This window comes from Toxotes jaculatrix, chromosome 24, assembly GCF_017976425.1.
Source record: "Toxotes jaculatrix isolate fToxJac2 chromosome 24, fToxJac2.pri, whole genome shotgun sequence".
Classification (NCBI taxonomy): Eukaryota; Metazoa; Chordata; class Actinopteri; family Toxotidae; genus Toxotes; species Toxotes jaculatrix.
The window spans coordinates 2,792,072-2,809,120 of NC_054417.1; the positions used below are offsets into that span (position 1 = coordinate 2,792,072).

At 44.9% G+C, this 17,049-nt stretch overlaps 1 protein-coding gene across 2 annotated transcripts in view; it reads right to left on the minus strand.

Annotated features, from left to right (window-relative positions):
• The window catches only part of LOC121177931 (fibroblast growth factor 14-like), a 46,133-nt gene that overhangs the window by 27,093 nt on the left and 1,991 nt on the right, over positions 1-17,049 (minus strand). The window contains exon 2 of one of the 2 annotated variants that reach the window (XM_041032373.1): positions 13,131-13,249. In XM_041032373.1, the coding sequence (XP_040888307.1) occupies positions 13,131-13,224 (94 nt within the window). In that variant the 5' untranslated portion in view covers positions 13,225-13,249. Of the gene's footprint in view, positions 1-13,130; positions 13,423-17,049 lie in introns of those variants that run through there. The other variant, XM_041032371.1, reaches the window with a different exon arrangement.

Sequence of the window (17,049 nt, forward strand, 5' to 3'; positions counted from 1 at the left end):
TCTGGAGTTCTGAATGCAGATTCAAGCTTATTAGATTTTTGTCTTTAAGAACTGACAACATGTCAGTGCTGTTGTGTTTTTATACTTTTCAGACTGGTACATCTTCCTTTGCTTGCTCTGACTATACCTCCTATACCTCCAATTCAAACATTCACACAGAGCAGCAGCACGTTTTCATCCTGGATCTCCATGTTTTGTTCCCTCTCAGCCAGAAGCTTCCCTGGCTTTCCTTCTTCTGTCCTTGATGTTGTGCTGACACACAACTATTTAAATATCTCTCTCTCTCCCAGACAGCAAGAAAAAGAGAATAAAAATAAAAGTGTGCTGGTGTGTACATGTGTGTGTGAGGAGGGTGTGTGTACGCTGCTTTATCCAGGTCAGTCCGAGTGAAGGAGTTATGAATAAATCAAAGCTACATTTACATTAAAATTCATTTCTTCGGCTGCTTTTTATAACATCCCAGGAAGGCGGGACACAGCTCTTCAACTTCAAAAGGAAAATTCTTTGCACCCCATCCTTCGTCTATCCACTTATTCCACCATCCATCCCCTCAAAAAAAGAAAAGAAAGAAAAAAAAACTATGCCCATCCCAAATCTCTCTTCTTCATGGTCCACGGTTTGCAAAAGAACACACACACACACAGACGAGCACGAGAGCACACACACACAAATCATGCAAGTAAGCACAAATATGCAATTCTGTGCATGAATGAAAAAAAAAGGAAACACTCTCATTAAACATCCAGCTCCCTCCTGAGAGAACACACACAGATACACACTTTTTTCTGCGTGTCTGTGTGTGTGTACACAATTTGCTTCAAGGTCTGTGCAGAGGCAGCGGCGCTCTCTACAGGCGATAAAAGAGAACAGCAGTCTCCACTCACACTCGCTCTCTCTCTCCTCAGTACCTTACTTCTTTATTATTATATTTTCATAAATTGCTGAGCAGATTTATTCTATTGTTAATCTTTTTTTTGCTAAATTGAAAAAAGTACCTTGTTCATGTGCAGAGTGAGAGTCCAGCAGAAAGGGCAGAGGTGGTCACTGAGTATTTCATGTGTTATTAGTGTCTGTAGTCTTATAGCTGCTCTTTAATACAATACATTATGTTAAGAAGCAGATTTATGTGAATAAACTCAATGAACCAGCCCAAAAAAAGTCTTTGACATTTCAGTGCTTTTGTTCTCAGACACCGAGAGAGAAGAGCTGCCTACGCTAACAAGACAAAGGGAGTTATTGTACAGTGCTGGCACCAAACCACCAAAACTGCTCAACCACCTTTAGAGAAGTACTGAACATGTTGGCTGTGGGAGGATGAAGATGAGTGGTTCTGATCTTTGTTTTCTGTGCGTTTACTAAGAAGCTCATAGATGTACCGTACAATAGAGGAGCTGTTTTAACATTTACTCTTATTATTGTTGACTGTTGCTGTGATCAGGCCCATGGCTTTGGAATGACATGTTCAGCTCTGACCTGTGCGTGTAATTTTTAGTTGTCCTCATACTTTTGGCCATGTAGTGAATAATGACTTGATCGGTTTTGTAACTTTATCAGACTGAATGCTGATTGTTGTTTTGGTGCTCATAAGCACTTCCCATGGATCATTTATGAATCAAGCAGCGTCTCTGTAGGTGGCGCTCTCATCTGCGTGGCCTGTCATGGTGACTGTGGCACTTAATCTGTTCCATTCCTGCTTTGAACAAACAACAAAGCAACAGGTAAACACTGCATTTATGTGTTTCTGTGAACTGGATGTCGGAGTAGGAGAGCTGGGACAGACGGGCCTGACGGAGGGAGAGGACAAACGGAGCGATTGGGAGGGGAGAGACAGACAGACGGGGAGGTAACAGATGTGGGTGGGTGTTCCCCAGACAGGAGTGTGAGGATAGCCACTCTGAACTGAGCAGGATGAGTCATAATTCACACTCAGACACCCGCCCACACGCACACACACACACACACAGAAGCACAGACACGGGGAAGTCCACTGTTACCTAGGTAACGAGTGATTAGTGACGCAGGTGGGTCTCCAAAAGGAGGGAGAGAACACCTGCTGAATGCAGAGAGGATAACACACACACACACACCTGGGATCAATTACATTCAATCATACTGCGACTTTATCTCTCTGCTCCGTCTGTGGGTTTCATCTTTCTCACACAAACACACATTTATACCCTGTTGCAGAAAAGCTTACAACACATTCATACAAACACACACACACACACACACACACTGTGTAATCAAGCTATAAAACTCGAAGAAGAAAACCCACTATTAACCAGAATTACCGCCTTGTGGTTGTTTGCCTCCTTCATTCTGATAGAACACAAAGTTGTAGCCGTGACAGTAGACGATGCTTTGAATGTGGATGTTGCTGCAAAGAAGCTTCAAGCTCTAAAAACGTAGATGCTTCACACACATGTTCAAACCGGCAGCACAGAAGAGCTGTACAGTCTCCACCTTTTTAAGGTGGAGACCCAAGATTAGTGTGATCAGTTCAGTGCTCAGTCTCCTTCTGTTCCTGAGTTACAGCGTTGAACTGTGGCCCGAAAAGTATTTCTGCAGAACATTATCATTTCACAGTGAAGCTGACCTTTGACCTTTTGGATGTTTTGTCATGGCCAGAAAGCTGCTTTGTGAGGTTAGGGTGACTTTGACCTGTGACCTCAGAGCAACAAAATCAAATCAGTCTGTGCCAAATCTGAAGAAATTTCCTCAGTTTTTCTGAGATGTTGTGTTCAGGAGGATGGACTGAACTGAGAACATGATGCCTCTCCTCTCCTCTCCTTGTCTCCTCTTCTTATTTCCTCTCCTCTCGTCTATCTTTGTAACATCCCTGGCTCAGCAGGGAGGAGGAGGGAGGGAACGGAGGGACTAAATTATTCATTCATACCCCCCCTTTCCTTCCACCTCTGTCTGCTGTCTCTAGTGTCTTGAATCCCCCTCCCCTCTTTCTCCTCTTCCTCTCTGTTATACCTATCCCTCTCTCATCCCAAATGTCTTTCGACGCCTCTCGTGTTCTCGGCACAAAGACCGGTGAAAAACTTTATGTCTGCTGGATGTCAGAAAACTCACAGAGATAAGTGTATCACAGGAAAACACACAGTGGCATTTATAGTGCTTTTGTTCCTGTCACACTAGTTATCAAATATAACTTTATGATACGGGAAAACCAGGTTAAGTTGACAGCGAGATTGAGCCAGCCCTTGTAGCCTAGCAACCACAGATAAAGTTATGTGCATCATTACAGATGCTGAGAGTCGTCTTTACTGCCTACTGTAGTCAGAAGTTGTAGATATGTTTGAGGTGCAGTTTAAAGTGAGACTATGTGACTTTCAGAGTCATAAATGTCTGTCCAAAGTTTGCTAACATTCGTCACCATAAGTTACGCTGGTTATATCAAAGCAAGTGAGGCTGGAAGTAAGGAAGGTGCCGTATCGTTTTACTCACTGAAACACTTCCCCATAAGCTCAGTGTAATCTCCGCTCCAGCTGGATGTTGACAAAGTGTAGTCCTTCTGACACACTACAGTATTTATTCAGGTTGTTAGAAATGTTCTGTGATGTTTGAGCTAAAAATCAAACTGCTCAGTTTTTGTAAATTAGCCCAGGAGACCAGTGCTGTGTCTGCTGTCTCATGTGGGACAATCAAAGTCAAAAAGCATAGTTGTGAAACTGCAGGAGGACAGTGGGAATCTCCTGAGACCGGTCTGTGTATCAAGCCCACTCAAGGTTAAGTACTCCTGACTCGTACTTGGATGGATGTCAGTAACAGAGCTTCATGGACCGTGGTCCTCTAAACACCTCACATATTACTATTGATCTTTCTTTTAAAAGCTCCCTGTTTTTAGCTTCAGGGAAATTTCGAAGGGATATTCCCAGGCAGGGCTGCGCTAATATTTCTGGTGTTGTTGGTACTTTGAAGTGTGAAGTAATAACAGTGGAAGTCAATTCCTGTTAGTCATGCCTTTCTTCCCCCAGAGTTAACTACTGTTAAAAAAAAAAGAGAGAGAGAGAGAAACAGTGAACACTGACAGTCTGAAATCAGCTCTAACGTAATGTCATTCATTATGGCTGCCAGTTCATTAGCAGAGAATGCTAACACTAACTGCTAATGGGAAAAGACATGCAAACACTGTGTTCACTTGCACTGGGAAAGTACAAAACTATAGTTCTACTGTACTTCTACTGTTTGAAGCGACCTTACAGTTATTTTAAAAACAGTATATAGTGATAGGGTGTTGTTTTGGAGCATTTCCCTATGTTTTTGGATTCTCCCAGAGAGGTCAGAGGTCACATTGCGGCTGCTAAAGCAGGTACAGTTGGAGGCTCAAGTAATCAGTGACAATTTTCCACACAAAATGATAACAGCTGAAAATGGGAGACTTCTGCGTCAGAGCAGTTACATAAGTGCTCCAGATCTTTCCCCAAAAAGTCAGAGGAGGAAGAGAGGAGGGGGAGAGGAGAAGAGAGGGTGGAACTATGGGGATGAGGCGGGGGGTGAGATAACCACAAAGACTAAAGGGAGGACTCCTCCAAGCAAGAGTCTGAACTAAGGGGGTGCTGAAAGTCAAAGCTGGGCGGAGGTGGCGGAGAGGCTCCAAGAAATGTTTATATAATGTGAAAAATTAGTGTATGAGAATGTAGAGGAAGCAAGAAGAGCTGACGGCTCTATAGTCAGACACAAGTTCAGTTTGTTACAACTAATAAATCTAAATCAGGGCTCACAAACCACCACATGCTGATCAGGGACTCCACCAGTGATTCTGGTCTCATGCCTCTGAGAGGTTTACATCACCGTAACCTGATGGCCTCTCTGTAATGAGTCAGTCACGTCTCGGTCGGGTCATTGTTTGACTGTGTTGGCAATGCTGTCACAACAGTTGGGCATCACATAAAAGACCGTGCACTCGAGTTGGTTTTAATCCCTTCAGCCTTCACTGTCACAGATTAAGTTTAAGTTTCTTTTTATTTTCCTGTGTGCAGCATGATAACATATCTGCTCCATATTTTTCCCAAAGAAGGAGATTAGAGCCGGGCTTGTCGCTGCTGATGACAGACGCGTTATTTTTGTTCAGCAGCAGTTTTTAGTGCTCTTCCAAACGCTCCTGTATGTGCGGCTGAAACATGAAATTAGTTTTTGAATAACGGGAACACAGACCGTAGGTAGATAATGTGACAGGAGATAAAACTCTGTCAAGCATTCAAGGCTCAACAAAGGAGAATGTTTTCGGTGCCACCCACAGTCGAGCACATGCTGGGCGAGAACTTAAGCTTATTTTTCTCAGCAGCAGCTCCAGGCAGCGACAGGCTGAGCAATAAAATGCCTAATTTCAGCTATTGTGTTATGGGAAAAAAAAAAACTTGTTATTCCTCACACCTCTCTGTGGAGAGAAGTTCACAGTTGGATCGAGGAGGTGGAGGAGGAGGAATGACCGGGTGGTGGATTGTTGTGGTCAGGTGTCACAAAGATGTTTAACTCAAAATCTAAGGTCCCGTTTCCTTCTTTCTATAACTTAATTTAGATAAATAAAAGAATGAAATCACAACAGGTAGAATAGAAAGCTAAATGACACCAGGTCTGACAGCACTGTGAGTGCATGTGCATGTATATATGTGTGTGTGTGTGTGTGTGTGTGTGTACAGTAATCCCTCTGACAATGACAACATGCACAGCTCAGCAGCACGGTCCATTAGAAGCTCCCGTTCAGCCTGTGAATCTAACACAAGACTGCATCTAATCCAAACTGTGCCACAATACGTCTCACGGGAGCGGGGATGCAAACACGGCTCGCCCACTCTCCGCTGGATGAGTGTTGGCCACTGAAAACACTGTAAGTGTTTTACATCTGTGTACGTCACTCAGCTAATGGATTTGAGATGACAGAGTGTTAACATGCATTAGATTTCATTCAAAATTGGACAAACAGGCGTGAAATTGCACCCAATCTTCTCATTGCACAAGAGCGAATCTATCAGGGAGCATCGGAGCACAGTATAAAGAGCATATTTATCAGAGCTGAAGTCTTTTAGACTCTCATTTTGCCCTGTTCAGCTGCTCTAAGCCGGCTTCAGTGAATTTAGAAATTAGAATTCAGTTTCTACTGTGTTTTTAGAGAATATTAGAGCATTTGAGTCATGTAATAATATTGAATTACGCAGGTCTAATATGGCTCATCCCTCTGTGCCTCAGGGCTCCATTGTTGTTCAGAATCAGTGAGCGACACTGTCGTCCATGGACACTGTAGTTTGTTTGGCTCCAGTCTCACTTACACCATCCATAACTCACCTCACCATCACAGCTTTTCTCAGTCATGACTCTGATCGTTAAAAGCAGAGGAGCCGAAGAAGAAGCGGTGGATTAAAAATGTTCACGTACGGCTGCGTCTGTGTTTTTGGCTGAGGGAGGTGCTCACATGAGACGAGCAAGAAAATGACTTTGCAAGGAAGAAAGGAGCAGTTGAGCAGCTTTAGTGTCGGGCATCATGACCTCATCTGTCTACTACACACACACATAAACGCATGCACGCACACATATCATTGACAGCTATATAATACTGGGTCCTCCAGACAGACGCCACAGCACAACGCCTGACTTATCAACTACTGCAAAGGGCACATCAGTTTCTGTAGTGTCCCTGTGTGTGTTCTGTGAGTGTGTAATGTACGCGCTCAGTCTGTCCAAATTCATGAGGCACTGTGGGCACAGTGATCATGAACTGACTTTAAAATGTCTCCAATATCACCTAAACCCTGACTGGATGAGATTAGTCAAACACTCGTCCTATCTGGACACCAGAGAAGAGAGTTTTTAGCAACTAAATAACACAGAGTTTCACATAATAACTACGTCTCTAATGAAGTGTCAGATTCATTTTAAAAAGTTTTAGAAAGTTGCTTAAACATAAAATGGACTGCCATGATTTTAGTGATTCTGTTCAGAGGTAAACTTTCTCTCTCTCTCTCTCTCTCTCTCTCTCTCTCTCTCTCTCTCTCTCTCTCTCTCTCTCTCTCTCTCTCTCTCTCTCAGGACAGATGTTCCCAGTGTAAAGTGAGTCTTACCTGTTTCAGCTCGGCCCAAAGCAGCCTTTATTCTCCTCTCTGCTACCTTCAGTATAAACTCAAAGTCCATGACTAACGCACACACACCTGTAAACACCAGTCCAGTGGACTCCGTGGAAAACTTATATCTTAAAGTGTCCCCTCAGTGTGGCCGCACACATGGACACACACACACACACATATATAGTGAGTGGGACAGATATGGCGATTATGTCATGCAGGGCTGTCATCAAGCAGAAGCAAGCACAGACATGAGAAGACTAAAAGTCATCTGGAGTGTGTGTGAGTGAGAGGCAGAACAGCGGAGGTGCAGAGATAAAGAGAAGAGGCACAAAGGAAAAGATACAGATACACAGAAGCATAAGTTCAGAAAAGCCGTGGAACAAACGAGCGATGGTGTTGTGTTGTGTTTCTGGTGAGATTTGTTCTGACAAATCATGGAACGGGCTGCAGCCCTCTACAAAGCTGAACCATATCATCCCGATGTAAAGTGATTTATTGTGAGCAGCAAAAGCTTTTGTTTCCTTTCAAAGAATGAACTTTCACACTCAGCCTGAGTCCAGACAAAGCACTCTGGATGACAAGTGACATGGTTCAAATCTCTGGGAAAAGCTAGTAAGTGCACCTTGAGTTGGGATTATTTTGTCAAGTAAAAATGTAGAATATCACAAGCTGTGCTGTAGCATCATACCACAGTGACTGTATATTCTATATTCTATATTCATTTCCAGCCTCGCCAATTAAACAGTGCTTTTGCCCACGAGTCAGAGCGAGGCTGAGCTGTTGTTAAGTGTTTCCCTGCTTCTTATCATTCAGTCTGTGAAAACACTTCTTCGTAGAGTCTTTGATGCCCTGCTGCTTTTTAAGTGCACTTGGAAAAATAATACTCTGCACTCACTCCCTCTTGACAGAAACCTGGAGCGAGAGCTGTCCAAACACACACGTGTGTGCGCGCACACACACACATACATATTTCCTCATTTACTTTTCTTCTGTTGCTCGTCGCTTCATTTGTAAAATTATAGTTTCCTCTGCTGAACAGAGTTTGACTGTAATCAGCAGCTTCTCATACTGTTTTTTCTTTGTTCGACAGCCTGTAACACCTGAACTCATTTACCTCCACGTCTGTACTGTCCTGTCCTGTCAGAGCAGAGACGCAGCTCTTGTGGCAGGTGGCGGTTTCACAGTTGGATATCATATAAGAAGCACTGCATCGTTTTTGGCTTTTGTCTGCAAAGTTCTGTTCAGTTTGGTGTGTTTTCGCTAACAAAGTAGTTTGTTTGGTTATATAAAATGACGTGTGACTGCACTGTATGTGTGTTCCGGGTGTGATTAGTTGACAGTTTCTGTGCGTGTGTGTGTGTGTGTGTGTGTGTGTGTGTGAAGCATGACGTACATGATGAGTTCAGGAGAAAGCAGATCAGACCAGCAAAGTCATAATGTCTTTCTGCAGACTCAGTGTGTTTGGACAATGAGGACATAAGCTAATGAACACACTCACACTCACACACACCAAGGGAGCGTATTAGAGTACTGCACCAAAACCCTCCATGTGACCTTAGAGGACAGACATCACGATGACTGTCACTATTCTGTCAACTCATCACCTTTAGACAACGTAAGAGCACGCAACTCAGAAGCAGAGACAGAGGAAGAGACACACACAAATGTACTTTGCTGCAAGCTCAGGGAAAAAATGAAATATGAATATATTTACCCATCAGCATCCACCAATATGACTTCTGAAGCCAGATCTCTGAAACATTTGATTCTTGACTGGATGGAAACTAAAATAACATTTAAATACTATATATTTAAATAACTCTGTGTGTGTGTGTGTGTGTGTGTGTGTGTGTGTGTGTGTGTGTGTGTGTGTGTGTGTGTGTGTGTGTGTGTGTGTGTGTGTGCCTTTCACATACAGAGACAAATCTGATTTGGCATGAACCCCACTGCTATACTCCAGTGTTTAAATAAAATATAATACGATGCCTTAATGGCAACTCTCCAGAGAGGGTGACCAGGCGTGTGTGTGTGTGTGTGTGCGTGCGTGTGTGTGTGTGTGCCTACGTGTGCTATAAAAGGTGAATGTCTCTATCTGGGTCACGCCACATGGGACGCACGACGTCGAGTAGCATTGTGCCTTATGCCTTTTAACAATGAATGATACTGGAGCTGGTTCATCTGGAGGAAACAGAAGGAGTCCCATTTACAGCACTGGATCTCCATTCACACAGGAAGAGCTGACCTGATCACATGCTGTGAAATTTCACGGCCTTGAATGAAGAAAAAAGTTTTTTGTGCATGCATGTGCTCCGGTGTTAGTGTCTGAAGTTCCATCAGACTGATAGAAACCGCTCTCACTCTCCTACAGCTGTGACAGAGTTTAATTTGTTGCTGCTAAATGAACTAAATCTGCTGCTCCACATGAAACGAGCTCAAACCGGTGAGTCATGGGGTGGCTTTTATTGTGAAGCAGCTACAGGACATCCAGTGTATTTGTCACAGGGGTTAGTACTTTGTCAGCAGCGCTGTTATTCAGTAAAAGTGGGTCTGCACAGGATGTTTTCAGTGTCTTTTGTTAACAAATCACTTTAGTATTGTGAGGGACGAGTGGTCGATGAAGAAACAGCCACAGTATGTTGTTACATTGCCGGTGCTCATTGTGTAGCTCTGCATGTACAGTGTGAGTCCCGGCCTTCTCATATTGTGTAATGAACATTGCAGCATCTTTGGGCTTGTCCATCTAATCAGGATCATGCATGATGATGAAAAGTATAACACAGTCACCTAACAACAGCACAACAGCAGTAAGAAGCAAACAAGAACTTTTAGCTTCTCAGTGAATCATCACCCATAATGATGCACACACACAGACATACACACATTCATTCACACTAAACAAAGCTGCCTTCCCAGTGGACCGTCACTAAATAGTGCAATTCAGAAGAAAAACGCCAACAAATGCTGAGTCAGCAACGCTCTCCTGCCTCCCCATCCACAGCAGGTCCATATTTCATCGCCAACTGTGCGCGCTCCCCATAAACACACACATATACACTAAACTGCCACGGGAAAGAGTTTGTGCGTTTTCCTTAATTAAAGGAGAAAGTGACAGCTAAATTGTGCGGGCTGCTGTAAACCCACGAGCCCGGCTGCAGGGTGCCGGTGACGACTTACTCGTTTCTCTAGTGAACAGTACGTGCTGCCGTTCCCACTGTGTGTGTGTGTGTGTGTGTGCGTGTGTGTGTGTGTGTGTGGGTGAGATATTCTTTCATTAGCTAATCACCTCACATGACAAAACAACATATGCAAACGCCAAGTTTCTGAACTCCTGTTTGCATTTCAGCAGTGACTGAGCTAGTTACCGTCACCGTGATTAATAACTTCACTTGCTATGTTCATTAAACACAATATCGACTCAACTCAAGGCCCACTTACTAGCTTTACCAGAGCTTTCAGCTGCATCTCACAGTCTCATAAGCAGATGGAGCTCAGTCCGTTTAAGTCTGAAGCTGCAGGGTAGCTGTGAGCGAGGAGGTTTTGTGTGTAGCATCGAGCCAGTTCATCGAGTGAACAGAGAGAAGAATATAAAAACAGAGCCCAGTGGACACAAAAAAAACACAAGCAGTCATGTGACACTTTGTAAATGGCAGGCAGCGGTGTGTCGGCAGGCGGTGAAATGAAGCTGTGAAAGTGTTGCACTTAGTACAACTGTTCAGTTCTGTGTAGTAAATGAGTCCTTTCACCTGTGCCAACACAACCAGACTGATTTTGTTTGGTTTGTTTTCATCTTTAATCTGCGAGAGTAAAGGTTTTTATTTTGGCTGCTGTGCACTTGCTGCTTTAGTGTTTTCCCAGAGATTACTTGTCGGTGACACAGCGCACACCTGTGCCTTCCTCTCTGAAATGTTTGTTGATAAGGTGCAGACGTATTTCTGAGGAAACGCCCACCAACCTTTCATTAACTGTTAAAAACTGAACCACTGTTCACTCAGGAGAGCAAAACAAATCGCTAATTAGACCTAATGCAATGAGATGCTGTTTACAGCTGTCTCTTTCACACATCTGTTTCTATGATGTTAATAGTCTTATTCACCTTCCACAAACTGCAGTCTCCTGTGAGTATGGATGCATACAGAGGTGGCGACTGCTACGTGTCCATGGTGCTGAAATTTTTGCACATCTGTCCTTTTAACACATCAGCTCCAAACGATGGGGACAGTGCTTTGTAACCAACAGGAGGGAAAAAAATGATTGTTTAGCATCCAGGGACAAAGAGTAGACACAGCATTAGTGTCTTTGACCTCATTACACCATCAGAATATGCACTCTGCGTTCTGTTTTTCTGCTCAGCGCTGAATGTTTTCACTCGTCTGTGAACGAGTGTTTACTGTCGCCGTGCTTGTTATGCATCATAAGAGCACATGGAGGCAGGACAGATTTAAAAGTTAAGCTGCGAGTTCAAACTATTTAAAACTCAACTTTTTAAAACCATTTCCACTTATTCAGCAAACTAAACAACAACAAAACAGAATTTGCTGTTTGCTGTTTGTTTCATTTAACACTGAGGTCTAATTACGTGCCACTGAGTAAGACACTGATAAATGTCTGTTTACAGACCCTGGTCAGTGCAATGTGTTCTCCATCTGGTTCACATGACGTGCATGTGAAAAGCTTAATTTTTCAAACTCTATAAAAGACAGTGGAACCGTTTTATGTGTGATGATACATTTGCATATCCATAACTACACATATCATGATTATTTTAACTAAACCTTCAAATTACATTGTCAAATTAATTAACTAATTACTTCACATATTATTTATATAAACAATACCCATTACTTTTTGTAAATGTAACTGTAATCTAACTTTCTGTAAGTGCCTTCTGCTGTGAGGCTTCATCTCAGTTACCTAAACACCAAACTTTCACTTCTGTGCCTAAAAACCTTATTTCTGAGCACAACTTTGTTTTTCCTGCTGTTGCCCTCTAAACACTGCGTTGAGGAAACAGAGGCCAGTTCTCTGATGCAATGTCAATATGCCAATAATGTCAACAGCATCCAGTCCCTGTTACAATGCCAGTGTCAATCTCTGCCCTGCTCTCACTCTCTCAGAGCGGGTGGTGGAAAATCTGCTGGAAAACAAAGCAAACTATTCAGTTTGGTCAAAGCTTTTAGCAAATCTAAAAGCGTCCTGTACTCTCTGGAGAGCATGACTAAGAGAATCAAACGACCTGCTGCTGAATTAAACAGAATTTCACTCTTAATTATACCCTGTTAATGAATACAGCCAGGGACTGTGACTGCACACAAATCCAGCCACAGAGGATGGAGATGTTGCCTGTCACTGTGTTCACCGCGGTGTTGGACATAATGAACAGCTCACCTAAATGAAAAAGTAGAAATAAACATTGTGTGACTCCTTAAAGTCAGTTTCCCATCAGGCTTTGCTGAACACAGCCTCACATCCAGCCTTCGATCTCATGAGGAGAGGTGTTTGTGTTGCCTGGCTGAAATGTCTGCAGCCATGACAAAAACACACAAAGACTCTTCTTCCACTCTTTCCTGTTCCACAGTATGCGCTGTATATCCACAGGGGAAGTCTAAATAAGGCCATGTGCTGTTTAATCATGCAGGTTACTGGAGCCTGAACGGGTCTGCATGCTGCATTAGACTTGATTTTCTGCAGCATCTCTGCCACGCACAGCACGCACGCACGCACGCTTTTTCGCACGCACTGCCACTGTAGTCAGTAGGCTACCTGTGCTAATAAGTTATCACCCCACCCACCCCTCCCTCTGCCCCCCCCCCCCCCCATCATAACTCCCTCCCCTCCCTCTCCCTCCCTGTAGTGCACTCACTTGCTGCACAACTGCGATTGCAGAGAAACACCAGCAAGCAGTCGAACAGTGCAGTCTCAGGAGGGAACACACACACACAATCCTGCGCGCACGCACACGTTCAGACACGCAGTAAAGTCTTTCTCTATCAGCCCCTACACACGCACGTACACACAGAGAAAGACACACACACACAATGAGACACACACACACAACAAACTCACCAGTTGGGTTCTTGTTTTTCTTGAGGCTCCTGCCACAAAGACACTGCAGCATATGCGATCCTTTGCTGAAAATGTTGTTCCAAATAAACCGCATGGATTTGGCCGAGACGGGGGAGGAGGAGGAGGAGGTGGAGGAGGAAGAGGAGGTGGGGGACGAGAGGCGCTCCGGATGCGGCAGCCTAAAATTCACCCACCGCATGGGGGCTGGTCCGCCCCCCTGTTTGCATGCCAGCAGAGCCGGCCAGCTGTTGGGCTCAGTTCGGCGGTGCTTCGCGCCCCCAATCTGCACCATAGACAAGAATAAGAGCAGGAAGCCCGGCTCGTCGCCCGGTTTCTCGCCCGGTTCCTCCACGAGCCCAGAGACCAGCAACCGCACGTATTCCGCGTCGACGTCGTCCCCGTGCGGCAGGAAAAGAGCAACCGCTGCGGCGCTTTTCTCCACGGATTCCGCCTCCGGCTGCCCCAGCGGCCGGTGGTCCTCAGCGGCGGAGGAGCGGTCGCTGCTGCTGCCGCCCGGCCGCCGCGGCGTGAATACCCCGCGAGCGCTCCTCTTCAAATGGCGTCGTCTGCCGCGCGGCGCGGGGAGAGGAGCGGCAGCGGCTGACAGGCATGCGGCGGCGCTAGCGTGAAGTCGGCGGTACGCGGCAGCTGTCGGCTTCTGCACAAAAAACCATTGCATATTAGTGGGGATCGCAGGGGTCGGTCCGTCCGTCCGTCCGGGAGGGGAGGAGGAGGGGAGGGGTGCGGATACCGGGTGTCCGTCAGCAAGTCGGTGGCATCCCTGTACCCACACAGCAGGCAAGTACTGCAGCAGGGGGGCTCCTTTCCAAACACACACACACTCAGACGCACTCACTCAGACACACTGCACACACACACACACGCTAGATGCAGAATCGTTTTCCAGCAGCAGCGCTGGTTCTCTGCTCTCTGGTCAGTGGGAGCGCATGCAGCGCTGGACTGGGCAGGTGAATCACTGCAGGGAATCTCTGCACTATCCCACTCTGTGTTTTTCTCTTCAAAAAGTCCTTATGAATATTTGATCCGCGTTTCGGCCTCCACTTCTCAATAATCCATAAGCTCCAGTGCGCCAAGATAGGCTACTGCTGCTGCTGCTGTCTGTCTGTCTCCTCTTCCTCTCCCCTCTCCTCCTCCTCCTCTTCCTCTTCCTCACCTTGCTGATGAAAAGAAGCTGCTGGACTCTGGCTCTGCTGCCTCTGCCACTCCAGAAACTAAATGCAGAAGAAGAGGAGGAAGACCAGGTCCGGCTCGTGGTCCTCCTGCGCTTCTCTGGTGCTTCAGCGTCTTACTCAGCTGCGCTCTAGACGACCGACGGCCGGTGGGGCGCAAGGAGGTGCACTGACTATCTATACCCAACCAGCAACAAAGTCTGAGCAGTTAAACAAAACGCGCATTCCGGTTGGCACCTTCAAAATAAAAGAACTGAACACCAGCATTTAAGTTTTTAACACTTTTTCAGCAGTTTCCATGAGGAGACTGCTTCTCTGTTTTTCATGGGGGCGGGTCAGCTGCACTTGTCAGCTGACATGGGTGTTCTGTAAAATCTTCAGACAAGTATTAAGACTTTCTCTTCTGTCTGCAAAAGAGAGCTTTGCACTGGACTTTTATTCTGTAGGAAAAGTCACCTCCGGTGTGCCTGTGCAGCTTGATGTGGCCCCACAGAGAGGAGCCGCTTGCACTTACGTAGACATGTGGTTCCCACACCGTCAGTATCCGGACTGACTGGATATGAACCATAACCGGCAACATTCGGGGGGAGTGGGGCGGGGAGATGGCGTCACTGATATGGGTACGAGACCACCACGCAGAGTCCTTTGTCTCTCGCTGGTGGTTCATTACAGCGCGCTCTTCCCTCGGTCAGAAAGCCGCTGCTCCAAACTGAAAACCAGTCACTTTAATCCCGCTTTGCCTGCTGGAAAATGTACGCACCTGTTGCATGACTCCCTTTAAACACTGGGGTCTTCAAGTCAGCTCGACCTGCGTGCACAGTCTGTGGGGAACAGCTGAATCTGTGCAAACTCTTAGAGAATGGCCTCTTTCCTGCGCATTTTTTCTGCGGGATTTTTGCTGAATGAAGTGCTGCCTGGTGTGTTGCAAAGACCACAGACATGACTGAAGGTCTGTCTCAGTTTGTAGACTGCTTCGCATTCATGGCGGGTTGAAACTCAGCTGAAAATGGTGCAGTGGTTCCAGAGGAGCGAGCCTGCGCTGTCCGTAGTGCTGAATCCACATCAGCCGCTCATACACACTCACGCGCACTCAAGCTCTCTGGACCCAAATGACCGTGTGACATATCTAATCGATTGAGTAAAACCAATCAGAAAAACAATAAACTGAACTTCACTACTTTGCGGATTTAAATAATCAAAGTCACGTAGCACCTTTTGTGTGTCTACGTTTCGCCTGGAGAAATAATTAAAAACGTTATTGTCTGAGAAAACGTCTGCAAGAGACAGAAAAATCACTTTAGCACACACCATTACATCCCTCAGAGCGCCGTGGCATCTCCAAAGGCTGTTAAAACACGCCATCCATTCTCTAGATAGGTCTGTGGCTCATTTGCCTTTGAATCAGTCAATTTATAAACCTAAACCCAAAACAGCAGTTTTACCGAGGAAAGAGGAAAGTCTCCTCTCCCCGCGCCTTTGATGTTTGCAGCTTGATAAAACCTGCGTCCTGAAATGAAGGTGAAGGCCCACGAAAAAGAAAATTCAACCATTCACTCTGAACAAGAACAGGAATTTATATGTTCAGAGAGAAGCAGAGGCAAACTGCAGTTAAATACAAACTCTTTCTCTCTGAAAAGACAGAAAACATCATGCATACCATTTATAACCCATTAAATCCTTCCTCCTGAACAAGTGTAAATTACAACTTATAGTTTTCTAAAATTGCAACTTAATGTTTGTATGATTAGTGTTTACTATTATCACCATGCAGCCTGGCAGCCTTATGTTGTATTTTAGATTGTTTACCACTGGTCTGATTTCCCAAAAAGAATCCGATGTATTGTTTTACAGCACAGCCTCTGTTTAAGTCTTTCACTTCACAGCTGCATGTGACTGTGTGAATGTGTGTGCAGGACATTTGCATTTCTTAAAGTTTTCAGGAAAACATTCAAATGAGTGAAATCCTGCAGTGGCACAAATTACCAATTACAGACAAACACTGAACTACCCCTAAAAAAAAAACCCTCACCCTCAGCTGCATTGCAGTGTTGGGAAATGAGTCCTGGATAATGGTCGTCACAAACAGCCATGTCTCCTGCTCATCTTGTCTTGTTTATTTTGACATTTGGATCACAACAAAGACCACACATACATGAGAGATACACCCACACACAGTCATTACTGCAAGATGACTGACGGCTGGCAGATTTATTTTTTTTTTCTCACTCTGTTCACGACTTGTATTGTTTTGAGGAGCTCAAGGCTGCAGCATGGGACTGCTGTCATCAAGAGGCAAAATATCATCTGTGTGCACAGAGAGCTGCCTCAGCTCAGTAAGCAAACAGCCACAGCTGCTTGTGTGTGTACAGTATGTGCGTTTGTTACACATAGCAAATAGTGTAGCTGGAGAAGGAAGAAGAAGAGCAGTGAAGAAGGTCAAATGAAAAGAAGAAGAAGGTGCAGGAGAAAAACAAGGATGTTTGGTTGTTTCTGATTTATCTCTGCAGGCACAGGGAATGTAACTGAATGCATGGAGTGGGCTTTATGGCCGAGATGTTAGGAAATCATATGGTAATGCTTCATTTTGGTTGTTTGTAATTTCTTTATAATAAGCTATTATATAATCTGGTACTGTATCAGAGACTTTTCTCAGACAGGGTTTCTGAATATACTGGCTGACCAAGTTTCTCCGTTGCTAAATAATGGGAATATAAAAAAACATTTAATGA